This window comes from Trachurus trachurus, assembly GCF_905171665.1.
Source record: "Trachurus trachurus genome assembly, chromosome: 24".
Lineage (NCBI taxonomy): Eukaryota > Metazoa > Chordata > Actinopteri > Carangiformes > Carangidae > Trachurus > Trachurus trachurus.
The window spans coordinates 23,689,922-23,713,339 of record NC_139910.1 but is presented as its reverse complement, the minus strand read 5'-3'; the positions used below and the strand labels follow the sequence as shown (position 1 = coordinate 23,713,339).

The 23,418-nt window shown below is 43.7% G+C and overlaps 1 protein-coding gene across 1 annotated transcript in view; it reads right to left on the bottom strand.

The window, feature by feature from the left end:
- klhl29 (kelch like family member 29) overlaps positions 1–23,418 on the bottom strand; it is a gene marked incomplete at its 3' end in the record, with an annotated part of 210,032 nt that overhangs the window by 130,946 nt on the left and 55,668 nt on the right. The window contains 1 exon segment of the mRNA XM_084000631.1: positions 13,324–13,635. Within this exon segment, the coding sequence (XP_083856757.1) occupies positions 13,324–13,596 (273 nt within the window). The 5' untranslated portion in view covers positions 13,597–13,635.

Here is a 23,418-nt window from a genome sequence, read left to right as displayed (position 1 = left end):
GCCAGCGCTCTTTACTGTGCAATTGTGAAATAGGACAGACAAAGGGACAGGATGGGAAGGCTCTTTGGGGTTGGGGGGGGAGGGTAAAGAGGGCTGAGATGAGTTTTCGTTTCCCCTCCCCAATCAGTCGAATACCAAATGACATACAATCAGCTAGGCTCGGCAGGGGGTTCATTTAACACTTGAGGGGGAATATGGGGACTAAGTGTGGGTCTTTGAACAACTAGAGAGCTGATCCGCTCATTTGATGATGTGCTCAATTACATAAATGCATGAATGACAGCCTTGAACTAGAAAGAGTCCTCTTTTGAGTTCACTGAATTTCTCTTAACTGCAAAAAAATAAAATAAAAGTCACCTCTAAAATATGCTGCAAACACTTTTTTTTTCTAGAGCAACCTGAACGTAGTATGTGTCAAGATTTTCCCCGACATTAGTGCTGTATGACATTAGCATCTAGTTTGCACTTCTCTATAAATAGAGACTTCACTTGCGAGTACATGGGTGTAAATTAGAGTTTACATGGCTGATTCAGGCTGTGTGTTTTCTAGTTGAAATCCTTTGAGTAGAAAAGATGGAAACGGGTCTTTTTTTTTAGTAATAAAAACAGCAGCTGTAGTGAGCTGGAATCCAATCAATTCAGGGGGTTTTTTTTGTTTTTTTTTGCCAGAATATAACTAAATAAGCTACTTTTGGTGCCGTTTCAGACATTTCAGCGGGGTGACAGCTGACAGAGAAAGCAGTGGATTTAGCCATATCTCCACCAAAATTATATTTGTTTGGAACAAACTAAGCATAGGGATGGAGAATGGAGACACAGACTATGCTGCAGGAAGGGCTGGAGGGTTTTCTGTCGGTGCCTTCTACTAGTTTTACTGTGGAAACTGGAGAAAATTGGAAACCAGTGACATAACTCAAGCTGGGAACAAACTATAAACTTTTCACACGCGCATTTCAGGCCAACAGAGGGCGGATGTGTGATAATGAGGACATAAATCTGGGTCAAGTGTCACTCTTCCCTTTGACAAAGACCTTTCAACCCATCATGAGGAAACAGGAGAGCGCGTGGCGAAGTGGCAGCAAATGGTAATGGTAAATCTAATACGACAGCCACTTCAAATTGCCAGGGGATGACCCCTTGACACTTCAACCAAAAAGGAGTAAGTCTTGACAACCTTTCCGCGGGACTGCAAAGCGCCTTGACGACGAAAGCCTGGCGCGTTCCCGTTTGTTGTCCGGGGCGTCGCTCTCCTTTATGTTGTCATGAGATTTTTTGCCGCGAGCATTTCCAGTCTGGAAGAGACGAGGAACGAGGAGTCAAGCGTCATCTGTGATCCCTCGGTGTCCTGTAACAGCTGTCTCCAGCATCAGAGCATGCGGTTGCCGCTATCCCATATTACATCTCTGCCACTCAGCGCCAACGGATCAGCAATCCAATTTCACACAAGCGCGCTCAGAGGGAGGCAACGCTGACACAGGAACGAGGATCTATGCTTCAACAAAGACAAGCAGTTGTTTGAAGTGGCTGGAGGGGCGGTGGTGGTCGAAGCGGGCGAGGGGGTGGGGGGGGGGGGGGGTGCGCTGAAGAATTAGATAGAAATAGTAAATGGAAGTGTGATGGCGGGAGATAAAAAGCAAAGAGTGATAAAGTGGGGAAGGGGGTTTCTACAGTATTTCATCGGAGGAGCAGGATAAGGCTTCCAAATTTTTTTCAAAACCATCTCTGGTGAGCAACTCAGAGACCAGCAGACACACACACATGCACACACAGCACATCCGAGATGAATCCGCACTTCTCCGCAAACACACCTTTGTTTGCGCGGTGAAGTCCGATGCGCCGGTTTCTGCTCAGTCAGTGAGACAAAGATCTCTTGTTGTGTACCGCTGGGAGAGCAGATGTACAGTATTGGATGACAACGCACTCCTCGGCTCTTTCAATATCACACACTCGCATTGCATAGTCACTGTGACATAAATAGAGAAAAGGGGGTTGCATCTCATCTTTCACAGAGCAGAGAGAGAGATTTGAATCTGATATCCGATGACTGGTTATTAGATTGAGCCATCAGGCCGTCAGTTTGGAGCCAGACTCATAAGACAGCTGGTGTGTTGAGGAGGCTGATTTCCATTCCCACCCACACACACACACACACACACACAATAGAAGAAAAAAGAAGAAAAAAAAAAAGGTGAGCAAGCCCTTACTGGACCATCTTCTGTTCTCCAGCCAAAGCCGCGCATGCAGCCCTTTGTAAACCACACAAACCCGCCGCAAAGCCGCGACCCTGAAAGGTGAACTATTCTGAGATATCCATGTTTTTTAGAACAATAACCCCGCTCCGCTCTCTGTTTGAATCTTCTCCGAGAGGATTGAAATCCGCCGGCTACATCTAAAGCAGAGAGAATCAGGACCTGGCCAGGGTTTTTGCAGACTTGTGATAGGAAAGACAGGCGGCGGCGGCGGCGGGGATGAATGAATGCGAAAGCTCCATTGTTGGAACAAAAGGTCAGCTGGGATCCCGCACCTACAGAAAAGAAGACAGGCGCACGAGGACCCACGAGAGGATACGGATTGGATGAAACCTGTGGAACATCCTGTCACTGCGAGATTGACAAGACAAAGATAACGCTGGCTGTCACCTGTTCTCTGACCTGTTGCATCGCTGTCGTCGCGCATCTGCCGACTGTTTCATTCCTGTATGGACTCTTTTCTCTTCTCAAATCAAGACCACTGCTGTCAATATTGTCTGTTGATAATAAAAAAGATGATGATGATGATGTCCTGACTGTGGGATGAGGGTGTGAGATTTCTGATAAATCTGTCAACACATTCATGACTCTCTATTTTCCCTCCACCTGATTTCAAATGCTGAGGTCTGACAGTTCCCTTTTCACAGTGCCTCTGCTCTGACAGTTCTGACAGTGTGCAGTTCTCATGACTGAGTTGTCTGTCTTTCTGTCTTTCACTACTCCGTTATGCTTTTCTCTCCGTCTCTCTATACGCCTGGCTCTGTATCTCTGTCCTTGATTAGCAATCACTGCGGCGTTGCCTGGTCTGATTCCGAGTGGAAAGCTTTAATTCTCCCCACATGGTGCCCGAGACTTCCAGACCCCTGTGCAATTGCTCCCGGTAAACACACAATCACTGCTTCTCGTTAAGACTCCAAAAGTTTCCATATATCATCTTAAGGAAAATCACAGCTTAATCCGCGCTCCGCTCCCTTGAGGTCCGCCTCGTTTCTTAATGAGTCTGTTGTCGACGCCTGACAGTGGAGTTGTTTGTCCACAAACACCATGATGATGTTTGCGCTCATCGGGAAAAAAGATTAGAAAGAACTAAGACGCAACTAATGGAAAACAAAATAGCAGAGGAGGAACATTGTGATGCGTGGTTCATACACTGTCACACAATCAGATGTATGCAATTTAACTAGACAAGTTACCAATGTATTCCTTGGAAGCTGCGTGCCCGGAATTTCAAAATCCTGTTTTCCCAGCGAGGAAAAAAAAAAAAAAAAAAATTCAATCAGAAGAAGCAAAAGCAAAGTGGCATTTTTAATAGTGGCACGTCTAACGCTTAAAGGACGCTTTTTCTGCATACCCACTGGGAGCTGTCTTTATCCAAACTGACATTTGGACCAGACGGACACGGCAGAAAGAGCTGACAGGTTCATCTCAGCTCGGTGTCAGGCGGGATGACTTTTTAGCGCTAAAATGTACCCTGACACGTGCACCACTTAACCACTTTACAAAGAACAAAATCCGCAACAGACCTCTGGCCCCCACGTATTTAAAATTGCATAACTGCTCAAACGCCGAAAGTCACACAGAGAAGACACTTGACTCACCTCCCGAAAAGCCTTCAGGTTTTACATGACGCTGCATGGATAATGAATGAAAGCTTCGGCGGCGAAATAAAGCAGTTCTCATCAATCAGCTCGGTCTTCGTCGGAGGAATCGTCTTCAGAGAGATGGATTTTTGTGGCATTTTCACTGTGAATGCGCGTCCGTGATAGAATGACAACACGTAGAGCAGAAGCTAATAAATCAAATCCTGGCAGCAGAGTGAAGACTGTTTACCTTTCTGCTCCTCAGGAAAAAAAAAAAGATAAAGGCACCTCAGAAACACAGCACTTCTTACTGATATGGGAGCATTTGGAGTTTGTATATATTGAAATTTTCATTTGATTTAAGCATCAAGGAGCAAAGTAATATTGATTCCTGACAGTTACACATTGACAGCATGATTTCTGGTTTAGCCTAAACACTTGGATTTATATAATGAAACAGCATCAAGTGTAAAGTAAAAAAAGCCAGTTGGGTTTTATCATTCAAGCTGTGAACCAATCATCTTTCTTGCTGCTATGTTTAGTGTTCTCGAACTCCGGCATAGGGGGGGCAGGCTTTTCTTAAATACCCCATGGTGAGGCTTGTCTGCTTGGGAAATGTAAAGATTCGTCTTATCTTGCTGATAAAAAATTCCACTGTTTGATAGAACAATTGTACTTTTCTCCACAATCTGAAGCTAATTCAAAAGCAACTCTCACCTGTCACCCCCCTCCACACACACACACACACACACCTTCCTCCCTCCCTGTCTCTGTTCCGTCTCCCTCATCCAGCTCCCCCAGCGTGCTCCTTCTTAAACTTTAATCATCTCATATTCAATATATTTCACAGCAACTCGACACAAGGTTATCCCAGTTTTTCAAAAGACTTCTTCGCTTTTAGCCTCAGCCTCAATAGAGATTCGGTGATTTGAGAAACTTTAGGAATCTTCCAGTCCTGTTCATTACCAGGCTGCTTGACACGGGAGTGATGTTCGCACAAAGAGTTTTTCTTGATGCAAATTTAAGAGCCTGGGAAAGCTAAAAAGCTAAATAGAGAAATACAGGAATGAAAGCTAATGCACTACAAAGGTGATGCACAGTCGCAGCACGATGTCAATTTACATGCTGTTCCCGCTGCTGCCCTAAAAATGTTGGATGTTCCAAAGCTGACCGGAATATATTTCATTGTAATTTGCTCGCCTTGCCATTCACGTGTCACTTCCGTGGAGAATGACACAAATGCCTCAGACTGGTCCTGGAAGAAAATATATATCACTCAGGTCAACAGGAGTCGTAGTTTTTGTGAGTTTTCTCTCTTCTTTGATTGTGTCGGAGTGAGGCCACAACACCTGCTGTTTCTCTGGATGCCATGTTGTGTTGGCCGCAGCATGTGGTCGCCTTGGATCTATTGCCGCGCTGACCTGGCTGAAATCAATGACCAACAAGACACAATGTGCGATTTTGTTTCAAGATGAGCTCTATTGATTGGTGCTGTCAGCTTACCTGAGCTTTCAAAACAGACCGTTTGCAAAAACACGACATCTACGCCGCTTTTCTCATTTCATACGATTGTAGCATTTAAATTATGCACTGGCAATGGCAGTGGAGCAGCCATCCATTAAAGAAAAAGAAAAAGAAAAATCTCTGCCAGGTGGTGAGATCTGACATGGGATGATGATCCTTTCATCAAAAGCGGTATGACAAATAAGCCATTCAAAAGAAATTGATGTATAGTGCTTTCTGTTGAGACGTGTTCAGCAGAACAGAACACTTCATGTGGTGTTGCTGGGGAAAACCACTTTAATGGACTGCCAGCAGCAGGTATTACATTGAATCCCTATCAGTCGAAGATCAAACAGCGGTAGGTATCAGAACCGAAGCTGCAGTAACGCTCTTTCTTGGGCATGGCTTTTAATAAGACGAAATAAAGGTTAATATCAAGTTATCCATCTTTATTGTTTACCGCCTTTTGTTTTTGCAAGCGGTCCTATGGCTGTAAGATACGATATGATGAAAATTATTATTCCCACGGGGGGAAAACTCGCATCATTACAGCAGCAGGATATAATCGAGGGAACCTATTGAGCGTAGCTGGAGAAAAAGAAATATTTACATCAAGAAAGAATGATTACTTCCCCTAAAAAATAAATATTTACATCATCGGCGTATATGCTTGAGGTGTAATATCGCACATTGTTGTGTGCTGTTTATATGCGGTGCAATATGGCATATATTTCTTGCAAAGGTGAGAAAAAAAAGTTGAAAGTGCTAAGGAGATACTTCATACACTGTGCAGTGAATGGAGTGGCTGCTGGCTTACAGGGAACAGTTCAGGGTGTTGAACTTGCGAGCAGCAGCAGGTAGAAAAGGCCTTCGGTGACGCTCCTCTCGCTGCTGCAGCTGCTGATGGAGCTGCACTACCACTATGGCCTTTGTAAATCAGTGAAATGTTTGTCTGTGTGTTCTGTGTTGCATAGGGGAGACTGGGGTAAGTTGTGCATACTGTAGGGGCAAGTTGAGCCACCCCTTGTGGCTAGGAAACCATGAGAAGAATGACCAAATATTTAGGAGGAAGGCATCATTTCATGGAGTCTGTGAAGGTAAGAACCACATGAGTAAAGTGAATTTAGTTGATCATAAGTTCCCTGAGAATTGTGTTTAGACCAAAAGAAATACATTTGTTTTATACATCAGATGTGAGCTACAACATGAGGTAGTTGTGGGGACTAATAAAGTCAATATGGTAGATCTGGGCCGCCCTATACACATTAATGAGTGTTTATGTCCTAATTATTAAATCAAGATTCTGGATTTGTATGATTACACTATACTACCTGGAAACAGGCAAAATTGTTTATAGTGAGCCAAGTGTTACTTTCAAAGAGAAAGATGAGAGATTCTTCCCAAAATGCAACGCAAACGAAAAACTCTCCAAACCTCAGTGAGTTGGTGGCTCAGCAGCAGGACTCAGCAGTTTGTACTCACCTGCAACCTGGACAGGTGGAGTATTGAGTAAAGGGGGAGGTGGGAGATGGATGAAAGGTGGCTCAACTTACCCCGCTCCTACAGTATGCTGAAATTACAATACCCTATACACGGGGTAAGCTGCGCCACCAGACCACTTTTTTGGGACATGCTATATTATCAACACAGTTAGGTTTACACTCATTCTGTTTGTTTGTAAGGATGCTCAACATCCTGAAATATTAGTTGGTGACAAAACTAAAATTGTCTTCATGTAGTGATCCTGAATATGAAAAGTTGCTCAACTTACCCCTGTCTCCTCTTACTGGTAACAACTGGGCCCAGTGTTCCCAGTACTACAGTACAAGAACAAGCCCCATACTTTCTCAATAGAGGGGATATAGTACTGGTAAGTGTTTCTCTTTGTTTCCCCTCTTCACGTAACAATTTAACATTCAGTCTCATGCTGCTGTTTCACTGACTGCCACAGTTACTGACTTTTCAATTTTTATTTTTGGTAGATCTAAATAAATGAATTTTGTTTTTGCTTTAAATAATGTCATCTCCTGTTAGTTGTCGTGGTTTCGAAAACGGTCCTGACAGCACAGCAACTACTCAGATCAAAGTAAATATGTAGCCACAAGGACAACTGACAGGTAACACTGAAACTCTTCATAACTGACTTTGAAGTAATCAAGCCCAGTGTTCATCACTGAGACAGTGCTGCTGCCTATAGTCCTGTAAACAATGAATAAACAAGACTGTAGGAAGTGATCAGAAACAATCAGACTTCCTGTGATCATTAGGACACAAACATATATTGTTCGTTTTGAGCAGTTGTTTCGAAACATCGACTCAGCAACCAACACAACACGCAAGACCCCGCTGATGTCCCATGGTTCTCAAAGACTGGACACGCCGAATTGGGCCGCGTTTGGGATGAAAAAAATTTACCTAGGATGACTTGGGTCAGCTTCCTTTGTGTCGGGTTCGGGTCATGTGTCGGGTTCGGGCCAAAAACTTACACAAATGACTCAGGATTTTAATTTCCAGGCCCATACCTCTATTCCATGTTTATTTTTGTCCCCTGTTAACGTCCTCCTCTTTCCAGGTAATATTTCTGACCAATGAGAGAACAGTTGGTTTGCATATGGCATGTGTTTACATCGTTGGACTGCTTGGGACTGTTACCGGCGTGTGAACATAAACAACCCAAAAGAAAAACGAGCCACAGGTCTGAATACACCCTTTAAAAGCAACATATTCCATTAGCATCTTTATTTTTAGCAATTACATATGAGTAACTAATGCAGAGAGTAATGTTACAGAGCCGCTTTAAATCTGCCAAACTGAACCTAGCTGAAAGATCCTGCTATTGCACTATCATGCTGTCCAAAAGAACACAGCACACAGATATGAAGAATGCTACCTTGCTTTAAGTTTGTTTCCAACATTATACTAATGAGGTGCCTGCAGGATAAACAAATAGCTCACTCTGCTGGCTTGAGACTGCTCTGTAGATGAGACCAAAGTCTATTGGCAAATTTCAACACAGATGAGATGTAAAAAAAAGAAAGAAAAAGTCCATAAAATTACCAACGATACAGAGAATCAACAACCAAAAAAAACAAAAAAGCCACACCGAGGCATTAGTTTGTGGCACTTTCCGGATCAACAACTATATATTCTTTTAATATCAACTGGGGCTGCATGTGCGTTCAATAAGGATTGGGTAAAGAAATACAAAGTCCAGTGCTGCTGCTGTTAAATACCAGAGGAGTATGGATTTAAAATTTCATATTAAGGGATTAGACCGTGCAGGGAAATCCACGTTTCAGAGGGCTATCTGTGAGAAGAGACTTTCTGAGTAATGTTTTAGCAGATAAAAACTCTGGCTTTGGCCCATGTTTAAACCTCATCAAATCCTCACTAACACTCAATATCAGTCTGTAACATTAAAATGCAACCGTTTGACTGAGCAGAGATCTTTCACAAAACCTTTCACTTGAAGTGAATGGACACAGCCAAAAAGGTGTCTGGGGTAATATATTTTTTTATGCATGATGGTGTGGAGTTTAAATTATTTCCTTTGCCAAAAACAAAATAAAACGCACAAAATCTCTCCAGCCTCCTCATGCTTGTAATGAATATAAACCTTCATTGTTAACCACCAGAATGGTGAAAAACATTGGTTTATTAACTGTAGTTTATTTTGGTCTTATTGGCCAAACTCTAGCCACTCAGCCATTAAAATACTACTTGCCAGAAACCTGGACTGACTGTGGTTGATTTTTGCAAAGCTAACAAACTGCACAATCACTTCTTAAAAAAAAAAAAAACATTTAATTATTACCTAGCAAGTTGAGTGTTATTCACATTTTAAAGGGGTAGTTCAACATTTTTGGCAAATTGGCCCATTGCCATAATCCCTATAGTCATAGCAGTAGGTTAGTTACCTTTAATTGTCGGTGCAAGGTATTTTAAGAACGGCGGAGCAGAGCCACGAGCTGTTCAGAGTTACGCTATGGAGGCTAATGGGATTTCTTAGTTTTCCTCATCAAACTTATCAAATACATAATCCAACAACTCCAAAACACTCCCGTGGACAAGTTGTGACCTGCACATTCACCACACTATGAGATAATAACAGAACGTTACCAGACAGAGTTGTTTTCAAGGTAAATTCATGCAAAACCACTGATGCGCGTTGCCTTCAGGGGCAGTTTTTCAGCAATTAGTCTTTGCATTTACCTATAAAACAACTCCATCTCGTAATGTTCCATTATTATCTGACAGCATGGTGAATGTGCAGGTCACAACTTGTCCAATTATGAGGTGAAAGTGGACGGCTGATGGATAAATCCTGTTCATCAGCAGGAGACAGAAAGAGCCGTGGTCTGAACAGTATGGATTTAGTGTGTGCAGTGACTATATATCCATGACAGTGGCACAAAAATACATAAAGATTAATTAATGGCCCGGCGGGGTGTAACAAAGTGTAGCTCTAAATTAACTATAGTTCACTGTTCCATGTGGTTAGCTTTACATCAGGATGGACAACACGAGCAGATGGCACTTTTCCACTCTCAGCATTTGTCCTACACACACCCACACATATGCACACCTTTACACGTGTGCGCTCCATATGCATGCGTACACACACACACACACACACACACACACACACACACACACACACACACACACACACACACACACACACACATATGTGCACACAAACACACTCCAGCACCATTATGCAAACCAGATAGTGCTTCACTTGATCATTAAAGATGAAACAGACCAGATGAGGTTATTTGTAACAGACCTCAAAAATACCCAGTAACATTATACACCTGCTCTACTGAATTTTAACATCAAGGGAAATGACAATTTCCTTTTATGGTTTTAACTACACAGTAATATCTAAAACTAATATGTGCACGGTACACAGTGATAATGAGCAGGGACGCCACTTTCATACACGCACACACTCCCATATACACGCCTGGCTATTGGACTGTTTCCCTACTAGGGCCCCCGTGTGTATGAGGAGAGAGTCTCCAACCGGCAGAGATCAATAACAGTCTGTCAGCTTTTTAGTGTAGCCATGGACGGAGCTGAGACACAGGGACCACAGAGACGGAGCTGCATCCGTCCATCACACTCTTTGTGACCCCCCAGCAGCTTTGATCGAAGATGACAGGAAGAGAGAGATGGAGCAAGTGAGGACAGCAGAGAGCCGGGAAGAAGACAGAAAAGACGGGCTTCTGTGGTGTTGGCCAACTCTTTAGGCCTTTGCATCTTTTCTATGCCATAATTAAAGCAGAGCCCAGACTCTGGGTATTTCCCTTTTAAAATGCTGCTGGTCTCCATTGCCTGACTTACAAAAGACTGTCAGAGACAAGACAAAGTAGAGAGGTAGATCCCTGAATGAAGCTAACAGAGTGGCATCTAGGGAAGGATCTGCATAATATCTGCTGCACACATACACACACACACGCACACACACACGCATTCCCACATATAGTGTACCTTTAAACAAATGTGCTCTCACGTGCGAGGCAAGGCACCTAATTGCTCTGGCAGCCATTGAATGATGACAATGGCCACAGTGGGAGTTGGCCAGACTTTGTCAGGATGTATGTAATTATTCAGCTGCACAAAAGGAAGGGCTGACACGGTGCCAGAGCAGATTTACTGTGTCTGTGGTCAGTGCATTCAGCAGGCTATCTAATGATGTGCACTTACGGACTAAATTACCAGAGCATTGTTTACCTCTGCTCTTAGAGTACAGGCTCCTATGAGGGCAAGGTGCTGAAGGGGGGAGAAGAAAAAAATCCCAGATGGATCTGCTGGAAGTTTAAATTAAAGCAAATGATCTGATAGCAGGGAGGAGTGCGGAAAGAAGATGAATGGTATCCATGGAAGCAGAGGCAGGGGAGAGCCTGAAATGTCTAACTCTTTTTTGGTAAAGGCCCCTCTTTTCACACGCTGCTGACAGCCAGATAGCGAGCAAATCCCTGGACGAGGGGGTAGAGAACACAAACTGTATGGCTCTTGACTATAGCGCTGCAGTTTCCCTCTGTAAATGTTGAACTCAAGAATAAATATGATACACAGCCAAATTAGGAACGTAAACAACAAAGCCAAACTCAAACATGCTTTTACTGCCACTTGAGGAAATCGGTGTATTACTGTATACTGTATAAGGCAGCAAAGGAGATGAAAGGGCGAACCTGAATAAGGGGAAGGAGAGGTAGAGCAAATGCAGATGCCTCCACACAGGATATTTACACTGCAAAAACTCAACATTTTTCCAAGAATATTTGTCTCATTTCTGGTCAAAACTAATCTCTCTCCACTTAAAATAAGACTCATCACCTAAAAATCTACTTGTTTTTAGATCATTTTCACTTGTTTCAAACTAATTTTCACTTGAAATAAGTAGAAAAATCTGCCAGTGAAAGGAAGTTTTTTGTGCTTGTAATAAGAAAGAAAAACTTGCTCCACTATCAGATTATTTCAAGTGAAAATATGCTTGAAAGAAGTAAAAAGTGTCTAAAAACAAGCTACTTTTTAATGTGATGAGTCCAATTTTAAGTACAATGAGATTTGTTTTGACTAGAAATAACATTTTGACTAGAAATAAGATAAATATTCTTGGTAAGATTTTGAGTTTTTGCAGTGTAGGGTCATTGAATGAACTGATGAATATGGAAACCATGTGAATCATATGCTAAAAGTTGCACTTACGGGATCTCAAACCCAAATGAACCAGCTCATTACAGTTTTGACCATTTTTCCTTAATGGACAGCTCAATTGTGTGTTTACAACAAAACATTGATTATTCAAATCAGTATTGGGTTTTCTATCTCTCTCTTCCTTCTATCTCTCTCTCTCTCTCTCTCTCTCTCTCTAAACAAAAATCAATCACCACTTTCTGATTGCAGCTCTTCAGTGTTCAGACCACTTAACAATGGATGAGTTATATTTCTGATGGCTACTATCTAGGGCACGGTGGCGTCACTGCCGGCGTGGACATGAGCCCCTGCAGTGTTCAGCAGGGTGATGATGTTTTAAGTGTCTGATTACTTTGACCTTAAAACATTTCACGGCTCATGGCTGAAGACCTTAAACTCTGACAACATGCTGTGTGTGTGTGTGTATCTTCGTCTGGGCTGCATCACAAGACCCACTGTATGGAGTTCAAATCTAGCTGGCAGACAGGAGGCTAATCAGCCAATCACAGCCAATCATGCTGAAAACCAACTGATTCTGAACTGTATTTATGAATCTATGCCTAAGCTATGGTTTGATTTGAAAATAAGAGGTTTCAATAGGAAATGAAAATGAACTGTGCAGCCGTAAAGTCTGATATTAACTAAAAGTCTGATATTGTGCTTGTGTAATGATATGGACCTTTGTGTTTATTTGCTTATTTGGAAAAGCACCACCCACTAACCATCAGTTCTGACAGCAGCAGCCACTGAGCCACTGTCAGAGGTCATTTACATAATGAAGGAAAAAAATTACCAAGGAGAAAAAGGCAGCAAAAGCCTGCCATTTGGCAGAGAGAGAAAATGAAGATGGAAGGAAATTGGTTTGCCAAGAATGGGGCATTGGATGGAGTGAGTGCAGGGAGAGTAGCAGAAGTAGAGTGAGGGATAAGGGTGGAGAGTGCACGAGGCAGCACAGAAGGAGAGGGAAAAGAGATAGATAGAGAGAGAAAGGGAGAGTGGAAGGGCTGGAAGAGCTGGGACAGTTGAACCATGAAGACAGGCATGAAAGACAGGCATGAGCTGGACAGTGCAGAAACATTTGCAGAGCTGGAAGACAGCATGAAAGCAGGCAAAGCTGGAAAGCCTCAATGGCATGGAGAAAGTTGGAGATTATGTTCAGTTGGGAAGTCCACACAGATTAAGAAGTGGACACAGGAATAGACAAAATCTAAAAAAAAAAGGAGCTTGAAAGAGCAGGAGGACGGACGCAGGTTTCCCCGGCGTCCGTTTCTGGACGGAGCTCTTACCTTGGCCGACGCCGGAGCCACCGATCCTGCTGCCGTGATGCATCGCTTGACCGCTATGTCGCTGCTGGATGTTGTCACGGCAACTGTAACCGGGGTGGGCAGGAGGGACGGGATGACTGGGAGGGGAAGGAGTCCCGGACGGTTGTTGCCATTGACGACGGCAGAGGCACAGCTATGATTGGCTCCTCCATTGTGCAGGCCAGACGGACGGATGTCTCTTCGCTCCCAGGGTCCCCGGTAGTCCCTCTCAAAGCGGTGGTGGTGGCGTGACATCACTTCCTCTTCCTCTCAGAGGGAACAACAGGGACAGGCCTGAGGGACAGAGAGAGAGAGAGAGAGGGTGTATATTGAAATTTTATACTCCGTTTATGCAAATGGTAGTTAGAGTCGAGATACAGACAAAGATTGGTTTAAAGATAGAGAAGAGACAAAGAGACAGCGTGAACTAAGGAGAGAACATGTTGACATGATCGTGTAAACTGCACACAGCATCTGCTCCCACTGCACCTGACTGACACGAACACACTGCAGCTAATTTGTTGCCTCTAATTCCTATTCTCTCAGTCATTAACGAGGACTGCGACAAGAGGGAGAGAAATGAGCGCCGCTGAGCAGGTCTATAAAAAAAAACACCATCAAGCGCCGACGCCATAAGGAGCAAAAAATGTGTTCATCGAGGCTCAGCGGTAAAGAGGTGAAAACAATACAGAAGCAAACAGGTACACACACACTCAGTCAGGCTGTCCTGAGAACAGCGCGGGAGTATCATGACCTTGTGGTCAAAACTCATTCATCTGCATAGATAAATACCCCTGCAATTACAGCTCATCTCATACATCTAATGGCTGGTTAATTCAATCAAATTGCCCTTGAAGTGCATTTGAGGGTTCTTCCCTTTTTTTTCCTCCCAAGCACAGCAGGCTGTGACAGGCTAAGAGGTGACAGTGAGCTAGAATTACATCAGTATGGGGTATAGCACTATTGTGTATAGTATGAGCGGCGTATCACTCTATATTATATCATAAATCAAAGCGGCACAGGATCTGAGTAGTGAAATCCATCACTGAGGGGTTTGTAGCGTATTGTACTCCTTCTCACCAAAGGCACGTTATGCCTCCCCAAGCCCTTGATAACAGATGAAATAAATAAATAACAACCTCAAAACCAGGTTCAGCAAGTCCCATGCAAAATCCCCCAGTCTGTGAGGGAGAGAATGACAGCGGATAAGTCTTTATTCTGCACGCTGGGGTCTGTCACGCTGCTTCTTTGCCTCACAGAGAAACGAACGCCTTGAAATGCCGGCTTCTGTGTGTGTGTGTCTCTGTGTGTGTGTGCGCGCGCGGAGTGTACAAAAAGCAGTATAGGCTGCGACTGAATGGCTGTGCATGCACGTAATGTTTTGGCAGGATGCGACGAGGACACACATGTGCAGAAGTCCAGTGTCGTGCGTTGGAGGGTGCTCGAGCAGAAGCTGTTGGAAATGAAAAAAGGTTTGATGCGAGCGATACACCGTGCAGCCTGTGGTGGGTGCACTGGCCCTACTGTATCTTCTGCTGCTGTGACCATCCGTTTGTTTACCCGCTAAAAGACTCTCTCTCTCTTTCTCTTCCTTCATGACCTTCTCCTCTGTTCTGCTCCCTTTCAGTCTTTTTCTTCATGCATTTTATTCCCTCTCTTCATTTATTCCTCCCTCATACAAGGTCTGCTCTGTCCAAACAGAGGACTGTTACGCGGCCACTGAGCCAGACGGAGCAAGTAAGAGCCATGGGACAAGGCTCTCACGCTCTCCCTTTCTCTTTCTCACCCCTTCTGCAATAACCTTTCTCCCTCTCCACAGTGACTCCTTTTAATAACCTCAATTTTTTTTTCCAGTAGAATAAGTTTGTATTATCTCTTAAACAATTTGAGACAGGGAGAGTAACAAGGTGCTAGTCCAGTGGAACAATGGCAGAGTTAGTGCCAGGTAATATTCTCTTATCTCCCAAGCTCCACACCTCAGCTGAGGAATAAGAGCACACAGCCAGAGAAATCCCTCCACATAAAAACAGGAAGAGGGTAAAAAGAAAAAAAAAAGAAAAAAAAAAAAGAATAGGACATTATCTCAGAAAAGTTAGAATTGGGGGCAGAGTGCATTCATATTCACAATTCTCTACAATTTATTTTTATCAATCCTTTTCAGATGTCAAGTGGGCATACAGTGTATGCCCGTTGCACATCCACTGTGCTCCCAAGTCTAGACAGTTTTTTCATGTCCTGCAAAAACATTTTTCATTTCTTGTAAACCTTCAGAAACAAGGACACGCTGGAGAACAAATCCATTAGATTATGCTGAAAAGGCACTGAGCTAAGTTTACAAGTGCCCACACAAGAAGGCTTTGTGGAATAGCCTTCAATGAGGCTGCGGTACACAGGATAAAGAAAACACTAACAGTCGAGCACACACATATGCAGAAGAAGTGTTTTTAAGAGTACTGTATTACAGTATTATATATAGTTTATTATGTTTCTGTATGACATTGGGCACAGTTTTGTTTTTTTCAACTGCTAGAATAAATATAAATATGTTTTTATCACTACGACAGGTGATGGTGCAGTAATGCGAGTTCTGTGTGAGCATGTGTAAAAAGGTTCGGGAGCAGCCTGGTGCCCGTCTGCAAATTTTGGATGGAAACAAGCTGTTGACCGTGTTACACTGTGTGAGCACATGTATTTTGTAACATTATGTTCCTAGAGCGTGGAGTTGGTAATGGACCCGTGTGCGATGTAACTTTTTGGGTTTGAGTCACCTGCTCCGTTATGGTACAAATCTTCAAATTAACACTTCAACACTTTCCATTCCTCCTGTGCTTGAGGACACGCTGTTATAGGTACAAAAAAAAAAAGTCGGATTAAATTAAAAGAAACACTATGATGCAGTATTTCAACTTAAAGGTAGGGTTGGAGATCTCTTTCTGGACTTTTTTTAATGAATTGCTTGAAATCCTCTTCAAACCCCAATTGCAACCAAGTAATGAAATGCTTTTTCACAATAATGAAAAGAGTCAGTCACCTGTGGAACAGACAATCCTGTAAAAACATCCAATCATGCTGAACGCCACGTTCAAGTCAATTGGATTGTGATGTGTCAATCAAACTGCCATCTCTGTCCCTCCCTCCCTCCTCTGAGTGTACCGCTCTTCGTGCAATCACGTGCATGCTGTATTTTCAAAATGTGGCCTGCTAGAACAGTTTTTTCCAGGATCTCCAACCCTACCTTTAAAGGAGACATATTATGGAAATATAACTTTTCGAAGGCTCTTTACCATATATTTGGGTGTTTGTCTTGCCTTCCGGCCCCCAAAATGTCAGAATTGACAAAAAAATCTGTAATTTTCAGGCTCTCTAGGTTGAAATCCACATGGTTTTACAAGCTGTCTTCCAGTGATGTAACTAGGTTTCAAATTTGCATAAAGGGGTGGGGCGGGGCAAGCAGTGGTTCATTTGCATTTAAAGGGACAGGCACTGAAGCCAGCCGTTCTGAATAGGGCTGTTCTGAAAGGATGAAAAGAGCTGTGTCCTTGAGGTATTTTGACCAAAGCATGTCACAGACATGTCTTTAAGACACCTGGGAACTATTTGAATTTGTGGAAAGGGGGCATAATATGTCTCCTTTAAGGTACACACATGTAGACAGTACTGTACATGAAGTACAGTGTCCTCTGTGACATCACACATAGCCTTTCTAAGAGTAGAGTGGGCTGTTCTGATGACGCCATCTACCCAAACTCCCGGCTAATCCAGAAATGGAGCCAAGACTACAGTACATGCTGGCTCGTGGCAAGCATACACTCACTCAGCTGTCACTCAAAGCAGGTTTGTTTTTCAGCCTCGGAGGCTGCTACAGTACACGGCTACGCCCACTACAGAATAACTGCTGTCTGATTTACAGTACTGCCCACAATGGTCTTAAACACACAGATATTGAAGGCACAGCTTTTTAAGCATCTCAAAATTTTTACATCTGCAAACCACATGTCATGGTACGTCCTACTTTTTCCTTTAATGCTAAATATAAATGTGGGTTGTTTTAAGTGGTGTATGCGACTGACAAATGCTGTTGTTTTTCTAGAGAGGAGCCTCTCACATTACCATGCTTCGAATTCTATCACTTACTTACCCAAGTGGCATTTTCAGAATCTTGGCGCTACATTTCAATATGTGTACAATCCTCTAAAGTGAATTCCTGTCATCCTTGCACTATGCATGTCAGTATGTAACTGTGTAACCGGAGGCTGGCAACTGATCCCTGCAGAATGAGCATCACCAGCACAAATCCCACTACATTTATGGTCCCTGGTAAACAGAGGGATTTCAGCTGCTAATTACAGAGTCTTAAATTCCCTCCTTACTATGTTTCTGCAACTCCCTCAAAGACTTTGCGAGTGTGTACGTGTGTGTGCTCGCATCACCTCCAGGGGTAAGGAGTGTGTGTCGTGTGTTTGTGCAGGTATAAGTGCAAGGAAGTGATAAAAGAAATCTTGCTCTCAGAGGTGCCTGTGGAAACCGGCACCCAACACACCTGTGGACTCTGCCAGACCAGATAAACACTTAAATACATCACATCTCCAATGACACCTCGCTCTGTGCCGGCCCGCTCCAGGGAGAAGGTGCCAATAAAGATTTGCCCATTTCCTTTCACATCCAATGAAGTCACTGTCAGCCCCGGACAAGACAACGGTTTTTCAGAGGAGAGATGATAACCTTTGCTGCGGGGCTTGCATATTAAGCCAGCCTTTTTAAGAGCCTTTTCAATTTTATAAGAAACTAATAACAGCATTTCAGTCATACCCTACAGCAATTAATGAGGCTCTTCAGCTCCTGCACCCCTGTCAGCATGTTAATAATCTTACCTGAAGGCATAAGAGTTTCCCACGCCAAATGCTATTTTCTGACTCTGGCTCCTACTTAAATAACAGCTGATGATGGAGAATCCTTTGCAGAGAGATGTACATCTAAACAAATGATTAAAAATCACTAATCCCCTGGAAGCCCAAATAGCAACAAAAAGGCTTTGGTTTCCAACACGAGCATGGGAGTCGAGAAAGAAAGTGAAAAACACAGCGTCAGCAGCAATCAGACCTAATGAGCTGACTGACGGGCTGACTGGCAGCTCCATGGTGTTGTCAGTCACGTCATGAGTTAAAAGCAGTCGGCTGTGGTGGAGGCAAAAGTGTGTGTTTGGTTGCTGGGCGTTTATTCGGCTCTCTTTTCAAAAAAAAAAAAAAAAAAGGCTATTCTGGAGCTGCTGATGCGTCAGAATGTTCCAAAATGCAAGTGCAACCGAGAGAGAGAAGAAGTGAGATGGTGTGGGTGTGTAGCTACTGTATGCGTAAGAAGGAGCTGCAGTTAAAGAGCAAGAAGAAGACGGGTACAGTGTGTGTGTGTTCATGTGTGGATGTGTGTCCATGTGTGGGCGTGTGCCAGTGTCTTCATGTGAGGAAGGCCACGACCAAGACCTCCCCTTCTATCGCCATAGCAATGCCTCATAGAGAGTCCTTCGATAGAACGAATCGCTTTATTTACAACTACTACCGGGTAGAAAACCAGAACAATAGTGAATGACGAGAGTTTTGCTTTATATATACAGTACAGACCAAAAGTTTGGACACACTCAATGCATTTCCTTTATTTTCATGACTATTTACATTGTAGATTCTCACTGAAATTCCACTAATGAACCAGGTCAGGTTCACCTCTTAAAGCTCATCAAGAGAATGCCAAGAGTGTGCAAAGCAGTAATCAGAGCAAAGGGTGGCTACTTTGAAGAAACTAAAATTGGTGGGGGCAGAGATAGAGGAGGAGGAGGAAGAAGGAGAGGAAGAAGAAAAGAAGAAAGAGAAGACAAAGAAGAAAAGACGTGTTTTCAGTTATTTCACACTTTTTTGTTAATTCCACATGTGTTCATTCATAGTTTTGGTGCCTTCAGTGAGAATAAAGGAAACACATTGAATGAGAAGGTGTGTCCAAACTTTTGGCCAGTACTATATCTCATTTTTCATGTCACTATATCACCGTTTAGACTAATCTGATGTTTGTAAAGTTTATAAAAGCAATTATTGGACAAACATTACTATTTATGTTTGCACATTTTTGTAATTGTTATCATAGATTAGCCGTTTAACTTTAATAACAGTGACTCAATAAATGGTCCGTGAAAAAATATTTTTTCCAGCGGATATCTTAGTTACAACATGATTGAGCTAACTGGAGTAGTTTCATGTCGTGTCCGACAACGGGAGGGTTTTAACAGTTGACGTACTGATGTTAGCTTTGCTACCGCCGTTAGCTTAGCTACCACTGATGCTAGACACTGTGATTCCCCCAAACTGAATTATACAACACATAGCAACACGAAAACACACACACAGAAATAGTAATGTTACTTCAATCATTTCAGATAGGGCGAAATATGATATATAAACTCTCGTTCGTTACTACTGTTCTCATTCAAATTAGGCTATGTGCTGGTTTTCTACCCAGAAGTAGTAGTAAACAACAAGGAGATTCGGTCTATAGCTTAAGTTTGCATACGACTACGGCGGAGTGATTAGCCGAAATAAAAAAAGTTAGCTGGCAGGTGGGAATGTGAGACTGAGACACACACACAGACACACACACCCCAAAGAACAGCATCTGTCACTCCGAGGCGGCACGCGGCGTGTCGGGTGCGTGTGACAGAGCTGTGTTAACAAAGCCATGTGGGAATACGCAGGGAGCTGCAGATAGACGTGAGGAAAGAGGGAGTGGAACAGATGGACAGAACGTGGTGGCGACGAAGGAGAGGCAGCAAGACAGTGTGAGGGAGTGAGCAAATGAGATAAAACAGCAGTATAAGTGTGTGTGAGTGTGTGTAGCCTGAAATAGAGACACGGGTGTTGAGGATGGGATCGGGGTGGGGTGGGTTAGGTTGTGTGTCATACTTCTGTTCTGGGGTGTGATGTTTGCTTTGCTGGCAAACCCCCCCAGCTATTCCATCCAAGACAGATACTCCTATTCCAATCGGTATAGCGCTTACTTGTATTGACTGGGTGACAGCTTTCACCACACACACACACACACACACACACACACACACACACACACACACACACACAGACACAGACACCTGCTACACTACGGATCAATTTGTCCATCAGCAGGTTGGATGGTACAAATGAGGTCCAGTCAAAGTAGGTACGGTGTAACTTTACGAGGACAAGATATAGCTGTAAATGAGCGGCCCGGTGGGAGGTGTGCACGGATAACCCATCCACACACACACACACTATGATTGTCGCAGGTGCATATCCGCATGCACGCACGCACAGCGATACAACCGCACAGCAGTAAATGTGCTGACAGTTCCTCCAGGACAACAGAGGTATTCATCGTGATATTTAAATAATGGGAGAGACTGTTGGTACAGAAATAGCCTGGAGCAGCACAAGCCAGAGACTCAGGCTTTTTAAATTCTCCACCTCAGCTAGACACAGCAGATGATGAAGACACCGTCCCAATTTGTTGCATGTTCCACGGCCATGCATAAATGCTCACTTATACAGGTAAGCAGGCGTGTACGTGAGCATCTGCACAGGCAGCCAAAGGATTAATTAAGTAACCAAACTAAACATGATAGAACTAGATTAGATGGTACAGAGGGAATATTTTCTTTACTTGAGGATTTTTCTTCCCCGTGTCATAGGAATGTTTTTTCACTGAAGTATTGATTGATGAAGCAAACCGATCTGCCAGGAAAGAACCTGGGCTTCCTGGGTATTTTTAGCTTTAGGACATGATACAGGAGAAACCTAATTGATGTTCCAGAAGAAGGAAAACACACACACATGAGAACAACAGAGAGGAAGCTAGAGGGGAAGGCAAACACAGGAACGGGAAAGTTGAGTTTTGTGTCTATCTCATGAGCTCTGACAGTGTTTGTGTGTGTGGAGGAGGAGGAGGAGGAGGAAGAGGAGAGTGGGGGTTGCAGGGAGGAAGCAAAGGGGCCATCTTCAGGGATAAGACGCAGAGATGAATGCTGCTATCTGCTGGCATGGAAACTAACAAGCCTGTTGTTGGGGCTGATTCTTTAGCTAGTTGATCTAATCGGTGCGAGGAGAATTAGTATACTTTGCTACAATTTGTGTGTCTCATTAGTGGCCGGAGTGAAATCCAGAGACGAGGTGCCATCAGTGCATCATAAAAGCATAAAACGTCTAAAATCAGAGCCCAGCGGCTATGGGCATCACTCAGACCAAAAAATAACTACCCTCTTGGCAGATTAATAGAAGCCTATAGGCTGGTTGTAATTAAACAGATACTGCTACAGGACAACTGGGAAGCATTTGACACCCAAATCAACCTGAACCACAGGGTAATCACCAGTCATTCTGAGCTGATCTCCAGCTAATCGGAATCCAGCACCTCACATTTCCTTATCTCATCTGCCCGTTAGGATTTCCACAGAGGTTTCAGAGGAGATGATAGTGAGAGATGGCACTTTGTACATTAATCTGACACCTTGATGGATGAAACACTGGTGGCTGACATGCACACACACTGCCTCATTTTGCCAGAGACAGATACTTCCTGATCATCTTCTCTTTGATAAAGCATGCAAGCAAAGGCCAAATCATTCAAAGTGGATAAAAAAAAGGGATAACGCGTATTAGCCGGGTACAGAGAAGAGAAATAAAACCCAAGTGAGGCCGAGGGGTTATTATTTTTTTTCTTAAGATTAAGAAATATTGCACATACCTGCTCCACTGACAGCAAATTTCTCCCTCACTGTGCATCAGCACAATTCTTTTAGTGGAGCATTAATAAGTAAAACTTTCTTCCAATCTGGAAACGAGCAGGCAGCATGTGTGTGTGCATGTGTACTGAATGTGTGCGCGTGTGTGTGGGGTACAACATGATGCAAGGGTTTCCAAGCCGCTTGTTTACTGTAGTTAGAACGCACGGGCTGTGTTTTTACTTGTGCATGATTAAAACAGCATGGGCCGACAGTCATTTCCCTGTCCATGAATGTCAGCTCTCACCGGCGCCCGTGCAGACGGAAATGACCATGGTGTTATGAAATATTGCAATGACCGAGTCAGAAACACCCCGCCAGTGTTGGGTTGTCAGTATCCCAGGCATGTGATTAGCCTGAGGAACAGAGAGGCACTGCTACCTCCACCGCTGCACACCGCACGCTGCTGCTCAGTTAATTAAAACACCGACTTTCAACAAAACGCCACATTATCACAACGGCAAGACATGAAGCTGGAGAAAAACCCTGGGGCCGGTGCGCACACTTTACCCATCCAGCCTTTTTGCATGCTTGTTCTACGGGGTGTGTGGGAGCGGCAGATTTCCACACGCCAATCACGCCGCGCGCTTGTGCTTGTGTTTATGAGCGCATGAACCTGTGTGTGTGTGTTTGTGTGTTGTGTATTCTCTGTGGCCCATGGCAGCTGTCGCCTTTTCTCTCCTCACTGCATCCTTTTGCGAATTTCTCTGTTCTCTAAAGAAAAACCAACAATGGCATCAAAACAAACAGCTCTCATTGCTGATGCTGCACACACGCACACATATACAGCTATGAGCTTGGGGACCCACACTCACAAATGCACACCTCAACACACACAAGACGACTGGAGCAAAAAAAAAAAAAAGAACTGACAGGTTGTACGCAACTACTATGATGTGCGTGTTATATCATATCATCATTGCATGTGCGCATCTATATCTATATGTGTGCGCGTGTGCAAGTTGCAGCTCTGCTAGTGGGACATGAGGCAAGTGCAAGAATAGTGACTTAATTATCTAAATGGCTGCTGCGGAGATTACTGAGGGCAGTGAGCATCCATCTCTTTCAACACCACCAGCTTAGAGTGCACGGACAAGCTGGAGGAGAGATCAAGAGATATACACATCAATGGGAGAGACAGAGCGGCAATGAGAGAGTGAGAGAGAGAGAGAGACGGAGAGAATTAAACAAGAGAGAAAGACAGGAGACAATGTGGAGGAGGAGAGCGAGAGGAGTGGATACAGTGACAGTGATTTACAATGGGGATTAGTTGGTGAGCTGACCGG